Here is a 19,750-nt window from a genome sequence, read left to right on the forward strand (position 1 = left end):
GGATGTGTCTGTCTGGACTTCAGCAAAGCCTTTGGCACCATCTCCCACAGCATTCTCCTGGAAAAGCTGCAGCCAGACTTGGACAGGGGCACCCTGTGCTGGGTTAGGAACTGACTGGAGGGCCGGGCCCAGAGAGTGGTGGGGAATGGAGCTGCATCCAGCTGGGATCTGGTCACTAGTGGTGTCCCCCAGGGATCAGTGTTGGGCCCAGTCCTGTTTAATCTTTATTGATGATTTGGATGAGGGGATTGAGTCCATCATCAGCAAATTTCCAGATGACATCAAGCTGGGGGGGAGTGTCGATCAGCTGGAAGGCAGGAGGGCTCTGCAGAGGGACCTGGACAGGCTGGAGAGTTGGGCTGATTCCAACGGGATGAGGTTCAACCAGGCCAAGGGCCGGGTCCTGCACTTTGACCACAACAACCCCCTGTAGCCCCACGGGCTGGGGACAGAGTGGCTGGAGAGCAACCAGGCAGGAAGGGAGCTGGGAGTGTGGATGGACAGGAAGCTGAACAGGAGCCAGAGTGTGCCCAGGTGGCAAAGAAGGTCAATGGAGTCTTGTCTGGATCAGGAACAGTGTGGCCAACAGGTCCAGGGAAGTGATTCTTGCCCTGGACTCAGCACTGGTGAGGCCACCCCTGGAGTGCTGTGTCCAGTTCTGGGCCCTCAGCTCAGGAAGGACACTGAGGGGCTGGAGCAGGTCCAGAGGAGAGCAACGAGGCTGGGGAAGGGACTGGAGCACAAGTGCTGTGAGGAGAGGCTGAGGGAGCTGGGGCTGTTCAGCCTGGAGAAGAGGAGGCTCAGGGGAGACCTCCTCACTCTCTGCAACTCCCTGACAGGAGGGGGGAGCCAGCTGGGGGTTGGTCTCTTCTCCCAGGCAAATCTCAGCAAGACAAGAGGGCTCAGTCTTCAGCTACTTTAGATGGAATTTTTATCTTTTCTCTTGCATCAAGCGATTCTTTCCATGTGAAAACATTCCTCCTACTGTAATTTCAACTTTTGCTGCAGTTCTTTGATTGTATTGTCAAAAGTGCTTATTTCTGTAAATCCTTTAGAATTTTTTGGGGGTTTTGAAAGTTTTGAAATTAAATTCAAAATTTTATTTGAGCTGTGTGCAACTGATGAGCCTTAATAGTTACCATCCTAAAAATAAATAAGGAAATAAACTAATTTTTGAAAGTGCATTATCCATTTCCCAAATTAATCAGACGTCATTTCATTCAATTGATTTCATAAACTACTTAAATATCTATGAATATACACGTATATACACAGCTGTAAAAATACACATAACATAATTGATTATTCCATTTAAGCTGAACATTAAGGTTAGTTGGATCTTTCCATTCTTTCTTCTAAATCTAGATAATTATTTTTTTTTAATTAAAAAAACCCCCATGGACTGAATTACGTCTTTGGGTTTATAAAAGACCTCTTTGCAGTCACAGTGGTTCTGTGCTCAGAGAAGGGTCTGTGCTATCCCAGATACATATTTGGATGTAGAATAACTGTAGTATTGCCTCAGATGGTACATGTTTTGCTCATGACTAGCCTGGGTCTGACATGGACCTTGATTTCCAGAGGATGAGTAAAAACTTGTAGTCCATCTGCAGCTGGGAGGGAACTTCTGTGTTCTACTGTGTGATTATATGTGTACAGACAGTATTCTGGGAGTTCCCAACAAGGAATAGAAATTGAGTTAGAAATTATTACACTGCATTCTATTTAATTCCACTGGTCAGAGGTTTTCAGATCTTGTCAGTCTGATCATTATTGAAGAACAGCACTTCTGAAGTACTGAGGTGTATTTGACAAGTCACAATTATGAGAGCTACCAGACTGAGTCTTTCTCAGTTGAATTTTAAGAGTTCCTGTAAAATTCCTGCCCAAATTTTAACTCATTAATCAGATTTGAGACAGTTTATTTCCATCTTCGTCACTATATCCTACTTCCAACGTTGCTGTTGCTTGCTCTGTTGCCTTGAATTTCTCGCTGATATCCATTTCTCAAGGAACAAATCACACAATGATCTAAATTTCCTGTTGTGGCTGTGCTTTACTACACCTTTTGCTCCATTTATCCCTGCAGGAAGTTTACAGATTAGGTACAAGTTAGACAGCCATCAAGATCCTGATGTCTTCAGCACCAGTTTCAAAAGCATGGCTGATGGACAGCTGCAACACGTGAAGATTAACAGAGAGGAGGAAATCCTCTTTGTAGAGGTAACTCAGGAAAAAAAAAAAAAAACAACAAAAAACAAGGTGCATCATCATAAAATAGATGATCCAAAGCAAAATGAAATAAATGGTTGCAACAAGACAATTATCTCCAAATAAAGTGTTTTAATATCTCAGTTAATCAAAGCAAAGGTTTAACAGTCTCACGATGCACAGTGAAAATTTACGTTATTTAGTCTCTTTGATGTTAATTTTGTCTATTTCAGAAGGGTCATAATTTGCCTCATAATTTTATATGAAAATACAATTAATTGCTTGATGATTAAACTTTCAAAATTTGTTCAATGTGTGTGACTGCTATCATTTGTTTTGGGTCTTGCATTTTGCTTTTTCGATTCAAGTTATGCATTAAACTACAGTACAAGTATACTGTCACCCAGGTAACTCTTTTGTGAAATTTTCTGTTGTCTCTTTTACATCATCAAAATGATGTGGCTATGAAGGAGAATTTTTTTTTTATTTTTTGTGATGAAAGAGAAATTTTTATTTTTCTAATGATAGAACTAATAAGCAAAAAAGCCTTTTTTTAATATAAATTTTAAAACCCGGGATATTTTAGTATTTACAATTACAATTTACAATTACTATATTACAATTTTGTATTTTGAGGCTAGATCTTGGTTTACTTAATTATGAATTGCTACTTGGCTTGAAGTAGTTCTAGAGGTACTGTGGGATGCAGAGTATTTACAATATAATATTTAATCTTTATGAACTAAATATTGAGTATCTTTTTAAATGGAAAGAGACTTTTTCATATTTTTAAAGGTTTACTATGGTTATTCACCTTATAGATGAAAAAGAAGGAATCAACCAAATCAATAAGATAAATAAAGTCTTATTAAGTGGGATGCTTAAGAAGTATCACATTTATAATCAGTGATCTGAGGAAAATAAAAATCTATTCCTTGATGAGCTTTTATGCTATAACTAACAAATGCCTCCCTCAGATCCTCTTATTTTTAACCTTGATCCTACCTGCTTTTTTGAAAATCTTGACTATTATCTCTTCCATTATTCTAGTTTGTTCATCACTCTATTGTTCTACAGGTTAACCAGAAGGAAAGATTGAAGTTTATTCTGTCCTCAGGCACAGAATTCAATGCAATCAAGTCTCTCACTCTTGGCAAGATTTTAGGTAAGTGGAACACTACAGGGTTTTTTAAGATGTGGATCAAAATGTCAACACAGGGCATAAAAAATAACTCTAATGTCATTGAAAGACATTTGTTGTCATGGATTTATTTAGAGACAGAGTAACAATCAATATAGAAACCTCAGTTCTGTTGAAATACAGATATAATCATGGGTAAGTGCTTCCTGAAAAGACCATCAAGTACAAGATGATTGCACACTTCTCTCTCTCTCTCATTTTGCAATCAAGCATTATGAAGAAAAAATAAATCACATTGAAATCATACACAAAGAAGGTAGAATGCTGTTAATCACATACCACACTTGAAAAACTTCCTGTGATTAGATTTTGATGCACCCAGTTAAGACTACGGTAAGTGAAATCTTTGTTGGACTCTCTTTTTAAAACCAAGTTAAGCTATGACAAAATGTTTTGTCTAGTGATGATTCTTCAAAATATGTCTGTTTCTCTGCAACAATGATTAAAATGGAAATTACCAATCTACCATTACTATTTTTCCAATGTTCTTTAAAGAAAACAGAAATAACCTGGACTAAATTTCTCAAGATCTCAAGATCTAACTTTAACCTCTGTGCTATGGGCAACAAAGTCTTTCACTAGGCCAATTTGCTCAAAACTCCATTCAACCTGGCCTTGAACACTTCCAGGGGTGGGGCATCTACCCCAGCTTTTCTGGGCATCCTGTTTCAGTACCTCACCAACATCACAGTAAAGAATTTCTTCCTCATGTTGAATCCAAACCCACCATATTTCAGTTTAAAGCCATTGCCCTCTGACCTATCACTATGTGAAAATCTCTCTCCAACTCTCTTGGAGACTTCCTTTGAGTAGGGGAGGGCTGCTGTAAGGTCTCCCCAGGCCCTTCTCTTCTCCACGATGAACAGCCCCAATTTCTCAGCCTTTCTTCACAGGAGAAGTATTGCTGCCCTCTGACTATTTCTTTGGCTCTCCTCTGTACCAGCTCTGACAGGGTCACACCCATCTCTTGCTGGAAACCCCAGAACTGGACATAGTCCTTCAGGTGGGGTCTCACGAGAATGGAGTAGGGGGGTGTGAGACACTGAAATGTTTTATGGTTTAAACATCACTGGAAGACTTTTGTCCACTGTAGCAAAGTGTGCAAAAGAAGCAACTGCACACCAAAACCCACCTCTCCCTGAATATGCCAAATAATTTAGACTGTGACAGCAACTGGTGATAAGGTGGTACTGTAGTCCAGTTATCCCAAGAGAAGAATGTATCTGCAAGTGTGAAAGACTGGAATGCTGATGGCTCAGATAATCAAGGTGAAAGCTTCTAATGTGCAAAGAAACCACCCAGGTGCTGAGGGTGTGCACCCCCACCACCTCAGGCTGCAAGCTGGGTAAGAGAAGGAAAGAGGCAAATCTTGTTTCATTGTCCTTACACAAATGATTCAGCTGGGCTGTGATAACTCCCCTCTGGGGAAGCATCATGACAATTCACACATAGACTGAAGATATTAATCTCTGCTGATAATGGCCATAATGGACACTGTATGCAGCTGTAAGGTCTTAGAAGTCACAAAATATGCCCTGATCCAGTATTACATCACCCACTGTAAAACTGCCCACCCCAACGGAGGAACTGGGGGTGTTTCCACCTAGCCTAGGCCCAATAAAAGACAGCACAGACTTCACTCAACACACTTGGACTTCTTCCTTCACCACCCTGGACTTCTCACACATGAGACTTCCCCTAACAACATGGACTTCTTCCTCCACCACCCTGGACTTCTCACACATGAGACTTCCCCTAACAACATGGACTTCTTCCTCCACCACATGGACTTCTTCCCTCACAGACATGGGCTCCTTCCCTCGCACAGATCTTCCCTCAGCACCCTGGACTTCAGTCACCACTCAGACTTCTTCCCTCACCATGCTGGGCTCCCCTTGACAGATCCAGACTGCAACCATCACTTGGACAAGACTGGGACTCTCATCACCAAGAAGAGGATCAATGGGACACCATTGGAATCCACAGAGTGGTGATGAATCTGTCTCTCTGTCGCACTCTCTCCCCCTTTCTCTTTTTTTTCTGTTTCTTTCTGTCTCTCTCTACCTCACATTTACTCTTAAATAAAATCCATATTAGTGACTGTGGCACATGGTCTGGTTTGCACCTTAATTCAGACAGAAGCATCTCTTGAATAATTTTAAGAACTAGATCATGACAAGGGGGAAGAGTCATCTCCCTCAATCTGCTCACCAGGCATCTTTTTGTGCAACCCAGGTAAGATTTGCTTTCTGAACTGCAAACGTTGCTGGCTCATATCTTATTTTTCATCCACCAGTGTCATCAAGTGTTTCTCCTCAGGGGTGTTCTCAATCTACTCACCCCCCAGTCTGTATTGATTTTGGGGATTGCCAAAACCCAGGTGCAGAACCCTGCACTTGGCCTGGTTGAATTTCATGGATGTTCACATGATCCCAATCCTCAAACCTGTCAAGGCCCCTCTGGGTGGCATTCCATCTCTCAAGTGTGTCAACTGCACTACTCAGTTTAGTGTCATCCACAGACTTTTTTTAGGATGCACTCAACCCTACTCTTGGTGTAGCTTAGTAAGGGTATTGAATAGTAACAATACCAGTGTGGACCCCAAAGGAACACCAGCTGTTACCAATCTCCATTTAGACACTGAGCTGTTGGGTGCAACTGTTCGGATAAGACACTCCAATTAATTCTTTATCCATCAAATGGGTTGCTGTGGTTTTCAATTCTGAAAAATAGAAATACATGTTTTTGAAATGTAGGTTTTATTTATAGAACTTACAGTGCAGAAAGGAACTAGTATGTAGACAGGCATAGAGAGTGGAAAAATAATGTTCATTTAAACATAACTCTAAAGTAATATTGGATGAAATTTAAAGTACTAGAAGAAAATATTTCCTAATCCCAGAAACTGATGATAAAAATGAATCAGGTATTTATATTTTTTTTTTCTCAATGATTTTTGAATGACCTTGGGAATCTGGAGAGGTCCCAGCTGACAGGAGCATCTCTAATGTTCTCCTGATTTTCAAGAGGGGTAAGAAGATTGACCCTGGAAACTACAGGTCTGTCAGTCTCACTTCAGTGCCTGATAAAATTATGGAGAAGATTATTCTAGGAGGTATTGAAAAACACCTGAAGGACAAAGCAGTCATCAGTCACAGCCACCACAGCTTCATGAGGCAAAAGTCCTGCTTGTCGAGCTTAATTTCCTTTGATGACAAGATAACCCACCCAGTTGATCAAGGGAAGGCAGTTGATGTAATCTCTTTGGATTTCAGTGAAGTTTTTGACACTGTCTCTCACAGGATCCTTCGGATAAAATCGACTGGTTACTGGTGGGGTTCCACACATTAGGCCCAGTGCTCTTCAACAGCTTCATAAATGGTTGGATGCAGGGCTTAAAGGACTACTAAGTTTGCTGATGATACTGGATTGGGAAGAGCAAACAAAGTGCTATAAAGATACTTAAGGATGCATAACTACATTTTACTATAATACACAGTTTCCAATAAACAACTCATGTTTTATGTGTGTCATTTTCGGTCAATTTTTTACTTTAGCACTAAAGTGGAGAATGGTTGTCTTCCCTAAACTTTTTCACTTTTATCATCAAGATTGCTCAGTCTAATAAAAAGTTTTACTTTATCACAGCAGTATTTTCTAATTAAGGAGTCAAGTGAACCGAAAGGATTTAAAATATCTAATTTCCTTTCATATGACACACTTACAATATTTAATAAATTATTCATGTAGGAAACTAAAAAAATAATACAAACCACTCTACTCCTGAGGTTTTCAATCCTACTTATAGTTAGAGGTATATATTTATATTGCAAGGGGTTTGAGACGATGTTTATTTGCCACCTCAATGTTAACCTTTTTCTTAAAACATCCAGCCCTAGCAGATCCTTCAGTGTGTAGAGGCAATCATCACAAACAGATGTAAAGAGAAAAGAGGTAATTAAACAGCCAACTTTTTATGTGCTCCATCGGTGTAGGTGAGCAGACTTTTGGCTTAGATCCATCTATCTAATAATATATCATCGTTGCAATAAGGAGAGAGTAGATGAGGAAAGTGCTGCTGTGTTATTTTGCAAAGTTCTACAAAAACGCATTAACCACTTTTTCAACATTAACCTGCATTTTACTGAGGATTACACTGTACGTTGGTACTTAAATTTGTTATGGGAGCCATTGTAAAGATCACAACTTAATTCGTGGGTTCTAGGGTAGGCTGGAGGTGGAAATGAATGGGATGAAATTCCCATTTTATTTTCAAAACCTTGAAAATTGACTTCCCTTGTGAGTCTATTTTGAATACCCAGTGCTTCCAGATTTCTTTGCTTAAATTATAACTACCAGAGTAAATAAATGGCTTGTTTTCCACATCAAAAGTAAATGCATTAGTAAGCATTGCCTGGTGAATAGAGTTCTGACATGCTGTGTACATGCATTCAGAAAGGCAGCTCTAGAGACAAGGTGAGGAGGTTTTTTTTCCTCTCCATTTTTGGGAAAAATAATGATATCATATTTTAAAGTGTATATTGAATTGGAACCCATTCATTTTTTAGAATTTCACAGAAAATATCTTGATGGGTTTCCAGAATCTGAGATCTTCAAAGAGTTTTTGTTTTGATAGACTTGATCTTGATGGCAGATAAATGAATCTGTAGAAGGAATATATTCCTTATTAGAAGGAATCTAATAAAATGTATTTTTAAAGGATGCATGCTTCATCCTTATATTTTTGCAGAATGAAAAAGCACTGCATTTTAATTTAAGTATTTTAGTTACACTGGAAACCTTTCGCTTTGGAACTTGCTCTTGTAATTTAAAAACATATCCCTTAGCAAATTAGCAACTATCATCTGTTAAAAAAAAAAGCGGGGTTGAATGTATCTCACTGTCTTTTCATTAAAGATAGGCAAGAAAGGGATTCAGTGAATCTACATATGTTGCTGCAACTCAGATATGCTCAGAGGAACACAGGTTAATTATTCATTTATTCTTCTGTTGCTTTATTTTGTACTTTTGTGCTCTGATTAATTGTGTTCTGTTCCTTTTGATTAACAGAGAGTGGCGACGTAGACGAGGAGACGATGAAGGCAAACTCTCAGGGGTTTATTGGATGTCTCTCTTCGGTGCAGTTCAACCACATTGCTCCTTTGAAGGCTGCACTGCACCACAGCAGCTCAGCCCCTGTCATTGTAAAGGGACATTTCACTGAATCCAGCTGTGGGGCTTTAGCTGGAGCTGACTCAACATCAAGTGAAACAACCCATTCATTTGCAGGTAGCATGTGGTTATCATTTCCTCTGATCTCTGAAGCAAAATCTAAATAGAACACTCATGACCTGAATCACAACTGCCTTCTTATTTTTCCATGTGGGTTAATGTCTCAGGAGTAGTTTGAAAATAATTCTCTTTCATGTGTACTTGCTTCCTTTTCTCTAGCCCTTATCTATTCATCTGAATGTTTACATTTCTCTTTTTTTCTCTGCAAAGTGTCACCTGCATCACTGTTCTTCTTTGCATGCTTACTGACCCACACTACTGCCTCTGTAGCGTATTGTAAATGAGCTTGTAACCACGTGAGAATTTCTTGAAGACCCTTCTCTATTTGTCTGTCATTTTCTTTCTTTTTTTTTTCTACTGCAGATCACTCTGGACCAATAGATGAGGGAAAGCCCTTAGCTAATGCAATCAGAAGTGACTCTGCAATTATTGGAGGTAATAGGGACTAAAAAAACTCTGCAGGAACCTTTATTTTTTTTCTGACTATGAGTCTTTCAGTGCTGAAGTCAGTTTAGCTTTGTGCTCATAAAGAAATCCGTAGAAAGTCTTCATTTTATTACAACTGGTAGACACAAAGAAGTCAAGCACTGTTGTGAAAGGCAATTGATAGCTCTCATATTTTCTTATTACATAAATTCATACCATCATTGTTTCCATATACTGGAACAGTCTGCTGAAAAATAAGATAGTAAGAACAGTTTCCCAATCTGCATAATACTGGTGTCTGTGACTTAAAAATGTGCTTGGATTTGCCATGACAAATAGCATATATTTAGGACAGAGCTATCTTCTTGACTTTGCCAAAAAATTACCTTTTGTTACACGGTCAGGTTCAAAATCTTCTTTAATAGGTCTGAACAATAAAGAGTTTTTCTTCAGAAAATGAGGTTTAACACTGAATCAATCCTTTGACAGTCTGAGGAAGTTTCATCCTGGTTTCCCATTTGGAAAGCAATGTACTCGTGGACAGACTATCACTTCCACTGATTTAAAGCTTAAAAATAAAATACATGTTAAAATAATAATATTAATAAAAATAATTACTGTTGATTTGTAGTATCATTTCTCCTCCATTTTCTTCCTATTTCTTTTGGCCACTTCGATCAGCTCAAATAGAACTACAAATGATCACCCATAAACTTCTTCCAAAACATTTATTTTTTTTTGTAAACGGAGGAATAAAGACAGAACCATGTAGAGTTCAGTTACTCCTAAAGTGACTGTAGGGACAAAGGGGTAGTTTGGGATTGGGGAACCTCTGGAGAATTTAAACTCCTGTCACCACTATTGCAGGAAGTAAATGTCTACGTGATTTCAGTATTTTTCTTTCAAGGAATAGTATTGTCTCCTGTGACAATCATCCCCTGTGAGAATTTCTGGTAGTATTTCTTCTCTTGGAAGGAGGTGAGGAAAAAAAAAAAACCAAACCTAGTTTTTATCATTAAGATGATGTTTTCACAGGGTAATTCAGTGTTTCAATTTGCATTAGTTATCCTGACACAAAGAGGGCAGTGGGATGAAAAGGTCATCCCCTCCATCTTTTAAATTCTGAAAAGGTTTACTTCCTAAGAGTTTTTAAAGCCTTAGCAGACAAATGAAATAGTGGAATTTAGCTGAATAAGGCTGTCAAGGCTTCTCAATGAGGTTAAAAGTGTTTATCTCTGTGGAAGGTTAAGAACTTGCAGTCACCTGTGTGTCTGTCATTTAAATAATATTACCTGCTATGGTTAGGGCATACCCAAAGCATACTGCATGATCCGTGACCTTTAACACAATCATACCAAAGATACTAAAATAAGAGATAATAAAGTCTAGAAGCTTCCTTACTTGTAAAGTCATATACAATTTTATATACACGAACTGAGACTTTTACCACGGAATTCAGTGAGGTCAGAATTTAATAATATTGTTTCGTGTCTAATTTTGTCAAAACTTGCTTTACTGAAAAGATTAGTATTACTTTACATAAATATCTGTATATAAAAATCACTACTTACTAGGTGACTTAGTATTGGTGGGGATCTTTAAATGTACTAACAACAAAGTAATTTTTTATCTTCAATTTACAGTAGTTACAATATTTTTAAGATAATAGCAACCTTACCATTTTGTTAAACACATTTGGGAACATGCATTCCCAATTTTTCTACTGCTTAACTGTGTTTGTTTAAAGTCAAAACAAAGCAAGCTCTACAACATTCAGTAAAAGCTTAAAGTACCCTTAAATGAGTGTAACTGAGAATGGTACCAGTTCAGCTACTTCACACAAAGCAAGTCTATAGAAAAACTCTTACAGAGAACATCTACCGTGATTGTGAAATTGAAGAAGGACTGTTCTATATAATCTAAATAAGAGCAAGATTAACTCATACTGTAAAGTCCCTTTCAGAGAAGCAGATACCATACAAAAAATGACGTGCTGTATTTTGGGTGGTCTGTTTCTGTTTACACTGCTAAGAGACTTTGTATTTTTATTTTTCTTGCAGTAAAAAAAACAGTGGCCAAGTTTTGCAGCAGATTGTCCCTTCATCTAGTACAGCTGCTCCTCTGCATTGCAGCTGTTTTCCAGGCTGCTTATTGCCTTTTCTCTCCCAACATCCTAATCTTGCTTTCTGCCTCTTTGGCAAACATGATCTGCCTCCCTTATGTTTCGTTTCCCCTCAAATTCCTCTCCTACCCACCCTTGTGAACCTAAGGGCATGAGCCCATCATGACAGCAAGAATGAGGAAGAGGGGAGATGGGCTGGAAGTCTGTGAGGTCATGCTTATCTCAGTGGGAAGTATCTCTCCTTACTGTTCCTAATCTGCAGTGCCTTGAGTGGGGAGCCTGGCAGAGATCCAGCACCTGACTGTGAAGAAGGAAAAGAAACTCTCTCATCCACAGTGCCCTAAGGTCCCTACTGGTCTTCCACTTGAAAGTTTCAAAAATTACAGTTTTCTATGGACTTTCTATTTTTATTATTAATGGTGTACAATATTTCAAAACAATCACCACGGAGCTTAGACTGCAGTGCTGACTCTGATTTGAAAACAGTTATGGTTTCTTATTACCCTGCAAGCCCTTCCATTATGTGATGTAGTCATTCCTTCTTTGTCCTGCTCTCTGGCCCACATGTTATTTATTATTTGCCTGTCCTTTATCATGACTTTTTTTTCCTCTTTTCTCCTTCTAGGTGTGATAGCAGTTGTGATATTCATCCTACTTTGCATCACAGCCATAGCCATACGCATCTATAAAAAAAAAGGCATGTACTCAAAAAAAGAGGTAAAAGGATCTGAAAATGAAGACAGTGCTGAATCTGCATTGAAAAGTGAGCTCAGCATGCAAAACACAGCCAATGAAAATCAAAAGGAATACTTCTTCTGATGTCGTTAGTGGTTTAATCGAATATAATAATGTGACTGTCTGACTTTCTTGCTAAGCCAGGGGTTCTCACTGGACAGAAAAAGCTCTTGCACACTACACTAAATGCAATGGATTTGAGACTTGCTGTACTCCATATGTTCAGTCTCAGTGATTGCTGTAGGGGGCCTCTTTAAATGACATGCATTCCTTAGCTATTATACCGTAAATGCATTTTATGTAACAGTGACTTAGATATTGTAACCAACTTCATCGGTGGTAGTTTCCGACTGTTCTGATGTGACCTTCTACAACTGAAGTTTAATGTACACACTTAATATGATTTTTGAATGGGAAAATTGTCATGAGGTTATTCCTATCCTTTTTCTTTAAAATTTGATTCAGAGGTTTTGTTCAAGATGAAAGGTGGATTCTAATACTTTGTGTTACTAAAGAAATTCTGCTGTGCTGCATTGTGGTGATCCCTCTTCCTTCCTCAAACAAAAATGCCTTTTGAACTGCTGTTAGCTGGTGTCAGCATCTGCTTGTGAGCCATGGTATTTGGAGTCCAAAGCAAACTGTATTTATTTCCCCTGGGATTTGACCGATACCATCATTATCTCTTCCTTTTGGCAAGCTTAGCAGAACTGGAGGGTATAAAATGTGTTGAAATGTCCTAAAATCTTTTTGGCAACAGGTTTTCCCTTATGATCAAGAGATGGCACCAAGAGACTCATGCACATTCTGGGCATTTTAAATAAAACTGGGGCAGGGGGGGAAGCAAAATTTTTTCTTGGAAGGATCAAGTAATAGACTAAAAATAGTTAAATTATCATGAGTAAAAACACAAAAAAGAGGATAAAGGTTATTGCCCCTGGAAATTAATAATATTGGTTCTGTCAGGAAGTAATGCTCTGTGCAGCGTCTGGGATGTATTCTCTGGAAATGTTATACCTGTGACCTGATCCAGACCTCAAGAATAAGTAGTTCTAAATTATAGAAATTATGATGCTACATGAATACTTCATGTCTGCTACATGAATACTTTTGTGCTTCACTCTTAACAGTACCTACTATACCTTTGTCAGATAAGGTCTGATTATACAAACTCAAATTAAACAGTGTTTAATTCGTCCTGACAGAGGAAATGAAAGCTGTCCATGATGTTGTGCAAAAAAAATTTTAAATATGAAGGCTACGTTTAAGTTGTCTAAACAGAAGATTGTAAGGTCACTTTAGACACCATAGGATATCTGAAATACCCATGTGGCTGGACATGAATGTCACAGATTGTACAGAAGTCATGTCTTTTGAAAAGACACATACAGGAGTTGGGTGGAAGGCATCATAAATGGCATTAGATACCAATATTTAGGTAACTGACCCCCACACAAAGCGTTTTTTTGGTTTTCTCCAGTCAGGTGACCAGGTGCCTAGGGCTTGGATCTGAGAAAACCAACAGGAATTCTGTGACCTTGTAGACTTGAGTTTAAAATTTAAGCATCTTTCACAATTGATTTTTTTATCTACTTCATTGGAAGCAATGAGAACAGTCTTCTCACTGGTCATTTAGTGAGAAGAATCAAAACTAGACCTTGGGTTGTGAAGTTTAGAAAACGTTTATCATAGATGTCCAAGAACATTATAAAGATATAGAAACCTGACATGGTATGACAAAACCTTTAATATGTAGATTTCTTTACATAAATGGTAATTGTAAATATAAATGTCCAGTACATCTTTACGTTTAAAGCCTATTTTCTTTCATCAGTCTTTACTTTCTATATTTAGAATTCTCCCTTTCCTTTCTGCTTCCTCCTATACAGGGGGAACAATTCTTAGGAACAATTTATTTCCTTTTTTTGGATGCCTGGATGCTCTTCAATCATAAATTGTTCAAATTAACATATAGTGCTTTCTTCTTCTCATTTTTGCAATTCTGTGTGCATCTCTGATGGATTAATCAGGTTGAGGACCCAAAACTGTATCCATGTTGTGTATATATTTAATGTATTCACTGATGCAGTTTGGTCCCTGACAATAGGTCACTTTTAAAAAGGGTGGCACATGAGGAGGGAATAATACTGGATTGTTCCCCATAAGTGATGTGGCTGAAAATACCCTGTTTGTGGATGGGGAGTGGAAGAGGTGAAAGCCTCCCATGAGAAGAAGACTTTGAATTAAGTTTACTACTTTCAACCCTCTCACCTCTTTACTTTTAACTGAAAATTATGACTCCTGCTTTTCAAGGGTCTGACCTAAATTGCATTGAATTCAAGAGGAGCTCTTCCATGAACTTCTCTGCAACCAAACCCTCTTCATCTCAAGAGGTTTTCCCTTCCTGTTATAGGTGTGTCAGTATTCAACTTTTTATATCACTTATCAACAAGTCCATCAGCAGTGATAAATCCCAGTGAACTCCATTTTTATCACTGTGGGATGGAGGAACCATGAGGGACAAAAACTTGTAAGACAATGTTGGTCATAATACACCAAAGCAGATATTTTGTTTTAATGATAAAAGACAGAGTGTCTTTTATCTTAACTCTCATATAAGAGTTGCTCATACTAACCTAATAAAGCCTAAATGTTACCCACAACGGGACAAGATGGAGGAATGTAAACCTAAGTTTTCAATCACTTGGTTTTACTTTTATTGCCTTGTAAAGCTTTATTGTGTGTTTTCATGGAGAGAAAGGTCTCTTCCATTACTTTGTTTTCTTCCAAATGGATATTTCCTCTCCCTATTGCTCAGAATTTTTAAAAGCAACAGGAAGGGAAAAGCTGAGTAAAATCTCTATTTTACAGAGTAGTTAAAAAAAAGGGAGAGGGCAGTATAAATGGTTCTGTGAGTGGTACATTGTTTCATTCAAAGACTTCTTTTAAAGCATTTTATTGTATGAAGGATGCTAAGAGGAAAAAGATAAATGGATTTTGTTGAATGCACATCTATCTGTAGATTTGTAGCATACAAAAATTACGTCTCTCTGAAGATGCAAATGCCCATTTTCACCTGTAGGAACAGTGATCATGTAGTTGTCACCTTAATCTAAAATATACATGTTCGAAGTCAATGAAGCAGCATTTTTTCATTTACTTGCTGCATTTCTATGGGGATAAAAAAAAAAAAAGCAGTGGCACCGAAGTGCCCTAAAACGTCATAAAACATTGTGCTGTCCCTTTTTGGATTCTCTATTCCAATGTGTGACTTTTCACCTCACTGTTAATAAAGTCTTTTTAAAATAAAGTGAGGAAAATATTTTTAAAAAGAATTTGTATTAAAGGTTTAAAACTGGCGAAGATATGCTGATTTTTTTTTTTAAACAGTAAAAATATGTAGAAGTGCACATAATGTTTTGGTGAGTGTGGTTATTTATAGATATTTCTGAGCACTAATGTGACAAATTTGCTATGCATTGACACATTTTCCATGGTAAATATATTTTTTCTCAAGTATATTAGAAAATAAATGGTAGCATGTGTGCAAGTACATTTTTAAAACTCTGTGCGGGTGCTCACTACAAAGGCCATATAATTATTTATGTACTCAACATTTAGCACATAAATATGATTTAGTTAGGTTTTGGGAAAACATTTTCCAGTAGCTCTACTGCTGTGTAAATGAAGAATATGTTATAAACTAAGTGTTCAACTTAACATGAACTGTAGTCAGAGTCAAAATAAATTTACAACATCGTTATTCATGGCAGTGACATACAAGGGAAAAAACATGTAAATGACAAAACAGACAGAATTCCTGAGAGGAATCAGCTTTAAAGATTAGAGTATACAGATTTAGGTTTAGATGCCAGGAAGCCTGCAGCACCAGTGTGGTATATAAAATCAGAAAATGAAACTGTTGCAGAGGATTGATGGGAAAATACCCTTTTGAAATTTTTTTCAGAAATAATTGTAGTTGTTTACACTCAAGGCAGAGATAGAGCTGTATAAACCATGTGATGTTATAGGGAAAGGATGTTCTTGTAACAGAAAAATATTTGCTAAGTCAGAAAATTTAACTCTGAAAAAGTAGATGCCCTAGTCTCTGGAGTGAGCATGCAGAAGTGTGGCATGATTTTATCAAATTGAGAGCCTAATTCTGAAGTCAAAAGTATGATGATTCCTTGGTGTTTCTGATCATTTAACGAGATCGCACATTACCAAGAAGGAACAAAAATGAAAAATCCTGCAGAAGCTAGAGCTGAATGAAAAGGTACATGTATAAAGGTACAGAAGTAATTTCTTTTTTTTTTTTTTTTTTTTGAGTACACACAAGACCATGCTTAAAAGAGTAAGAAAAAGAAAGAAGTTCCCTTTTAATTTACTGTTTAATTTACTGGACCTTTTTAGTGGTGGTGGTGGTAAGGAAAGAAAGGTATGATGGGTTTGAGTACAGAAATTGCTGAAGCTGATAACATGAAAAAAGAGAAACAAAACCACAAGGGTTTGCTGAGAAGTCAAATTCATCCTTATTCTAGAAGGACTGCCTAAAAAGTAATTTTTGACAAGAACTAGCACTGTTCTTTGGATACATTTGCCAAACCTCTTAACTTTTATTAAGGGATCAAACATCACATCACGATGTCACCATGGAGAGATGGACACCTTTCCTTCGAACACTGAACCAAAACCCCACTCAGGTTCAGGTGAATCACTAATGTAGGATGAAATTTTGATGTTTGTAAGATTTTGTATAAATGGCACTTATTAAACAGCATGGTAAATCCACAGTAAAAATCTCCCTCAGCATATGAGCAAATGCATGTGCACACACATGTTCGTGTAAGTGAGCTACGAAGTCAGTGCTAAGATTCTTTAAACTTTACCATTTTCTTTGTATTATATAGAATACTGAAAAACAGTCCAGAGTTCAGGACCATCCTCCATAATGTTTGGAAATATTCAATCCATTGCAAGAAATAATTAACATTTTAAGTGTTTTTTCAACTGAGGGGAAAAAAAAAAAAATTAGATTTTTGAGTTTCTTCCCATATTGTAACAGGTAGATGACCAGGCTCTGCCTGATAGAAGACAAAAGGTTATAGCATCTCTCACACAGAGACAGTGTGGTTTTTTTGCTTGTGAGTTTGGGGTTTTTTTGTTGTTGTTGTTGTTGTTGTTTTTTTTTGTTTTGTTTTTTTAAATTCTTTTTCCAGTAGTTACATCGAGAGCTTGAGAAACCATTTGACTGATAGCAAAATAAATGTCACACACACACACATGAAAATCACTACACTGCACGGTGTATTTAAGCTACTGTCTAATAAATGTTCCAAAAAAGCCCTAATTAATTAGTGGTCCTTTAACCAGCTAATATGTCCTTTACTAAATCAATTGAAGGGTAGTTCTCCCAGTCAGTCACCTGGTTCTTAGGCAGCACCATGGCTCATGTCTTTGCATTAGGTGAGTCAGTGGGCATCAGCAAAAGATTCCTAAATCTGCAGAAGAAAACGAGATACTCAAAAATCCTTCTGAAGTCCAAGAAAATTGAGGAAATATTGTCATTGAGTTAATATAAATAATGCATATATTATTCTGAAAACTGAGTGATACCAGCTAGGACTTGGTAACCTTTGTATGTTATATTTCTTAACACAACACAGTGTTTTTGTTTTTTAACTTATTCTGATGTATGCAAGAACTTGTTAATTCAAACACAATACAATATTTTTGGAGCCTGATGAACTGATGACTTTTTCTTTTGAAAAGCAAAGGTGCCTTGCAAGCAATTTATAAGGCCAGTGATCATTCATCCAAAAGCAGCTGTCATAAAATCTAAACTAAAAAAGTAAAGTCTGCAAAAGCATGCCTCAGTACATAATATAAATTCTGTGATGGACACCTGCCTATAAATTATTTAAGCAATTAACAGAATTTCAGCACACTTCTCCACGCTGTGTGGCTTGAGCTCTGAGAAGTCCAAGAATATCTATCCTACCCTCAGGTATATGGCCTTGAAAAAAGCCATTAACCTTTACACTTCATTCACTTTAAACTTCATTTATACAATAAGAAGAATATACTGAAATTTTGACTAACTTGCTTTATTAATACTTGTGAAGTCTTTCGAAGATGGAAGCCTTTATATAAATAGACAGCATGATAATAGAAATGAAACTCTATCTTTTATGTAGCAAAAAAATATTATGGTAAATCATATTAATTATCTGTATTTATTTTAATACATTTATTTCAGGAGACAGATACTTTTCTTTCAGACAGAAATAATAGCATTTTCCTGTTCTTTTATGCGTAGTGTGACTCATGAATAAAGAGGAGAAAAACAGACCTCGGACTATTTGGTGTAGTATAGATTTGATTGCATACCTTCTTATATCAGAAAATTAGAGCCCAGAACATTTTCATTTAACTGGATGGAGGATAGTTGAAGTAAACAAAATAGGTGTCATACAGATAAACACAAAACATGAATTATAACACCACATCTACATTCTTACAAAATGTTTCCTGCTAATTGATTAGTTCAAAGGGAATACCTCCTGTAGATGTTTTAATGGAGCAGCATCTGCTTCATTAATCTTATTTGCTGCTATTTTTAATTACCACACAGGAACTCTTCTAACCATGAGTAGTTGCTAGGCATACCATATTTTATTTTCTAGATGACAGGATAGAAAATGTAGTGTTTTCTAGTACCTTTAAATCTATAGCACATATAACCACTCTTTATCTAGATAAAATAATATTGTTTATTCTATATCAAGCAGCAAACATGGTAGTAAACATAGATTGATGTGGTGTTTGGGTTTTGTTTTGGTTTGATTGTCCTTTGTTTTGTTCTTGTTTTTGTTTTTGTTTGGTTACCCACCCCACCCAAACACCCCTGCAGCAAACAGAAAACAAGTTGACAGTTTTAGGTTAATCGTATCCTATTTGTGAACAAATTATTTTAAAAGGGTCCTATAGGATGTTAATATTTAATTTTAAAATTGTAGGAATTTAAATTAAAATTTAGTACATTTAAATTTAAATTTAAATGTACTAATTTAAAATTAGTAGGAATTCAGAATGTTTCAGTAGTAGCAGCCCCAAGATATAACCTTTCTATTTTTTAATTAAAAGTTATTAGTAAACACTATTCATATTAGTAAATACTCCATAGGAAACACTCCTTATTCAGTGACACCAGAAACAGTAACCATTCAGTCATGATCCCCTCACCATGGAAGTTGAAAAATTGTACCTGCAAAACCATTTGATATTTACAGGTAGGAACAGAAAACCCTTTAACTGTTACTGTGTTTTTACTACAAAGCATAAAGGGCTTTATTCTTGCAGAACAAACGCTCCCCATAAAATTGACATTCAACTGGATTGTTTAGTGTCATCATCTGTAAATCAGCAACTCATATTTGAATTATTGGTGGTGCATTGCTATGATTTTGCTGCTTTGATGTTCAAATTCAAAATATGTATGTCTGATTCAAAGTTGTTTTTCAATAATTCATGTCATAAGCATAAAGATGCTGTGTTTCAGGTGTTTTACAGATAAAGCCGACTGGAAAGTAGCAGTTAAATAGGATTTTTATGTTCCTTTACACGACACATTTAGAAAGTTCATTTATTTTTACGGAACGTACTGTGAGGGATTTATGATTTATTCCAAGAACACATAATGGGAAAGAAGGGCAACATTAGTAGAAAAAGAGAGGGATATAAAACAGGAATTTGTTGATAAAACT

At 37.0% G+C, this 19,750-nt stretch overlaps 1 protein-coding gene across 1 annotated transcript in view; it reads left to right on the forward strand.

Annotated features, from left to right (window-relative positions):
* Nucleotides 1-15,391, forward strand: part of LOC113951738 (contactin-associated protein-like 4) — a 198,394-nt gene extending 183,003 nt beyond the window's left edge. The window contains exons 19-23 of the mRNA XM_027653107.1: nt 2,090-2,223; nt 3,289-3,376; nt 8,483-8,701; nt 9,068-9,139; nt 11,878-15,391. Coding sequence (XP_027508908.1) covers nt 2,090-2,223; nt 3,289-3,376; nt 8,483-8,701; nt 9,068-9,139; nt 11,878-12,071 — 707 coding nt within the window. The 3' untranslated portion in view covers nt 12,072-15,391. The remainder of the gene's footprint in view (nt 1-2,089; nt 2,224-3,288; nt 3,377-8,482; nt 8,702-9,067; nt 9,140-11,877) is intronic.
* Nucleotides 15,392-19,750: the final 4,359 nt, after the last annotated feature.

This window comes from Corapipo altera, unplaced genomic scaffold (genome assembly GCF_003945725.1).
Source record: "Corapipo altera isolate COAL_440 unplaced genomic scaffold, ASM394572v1 61305, whole genome shotgun sequence".
NCBI lineage: Eukaryota > Metazoa > Chordata > Aves > Passeriformes > Pipridae > Corapipo > Corapipo altera.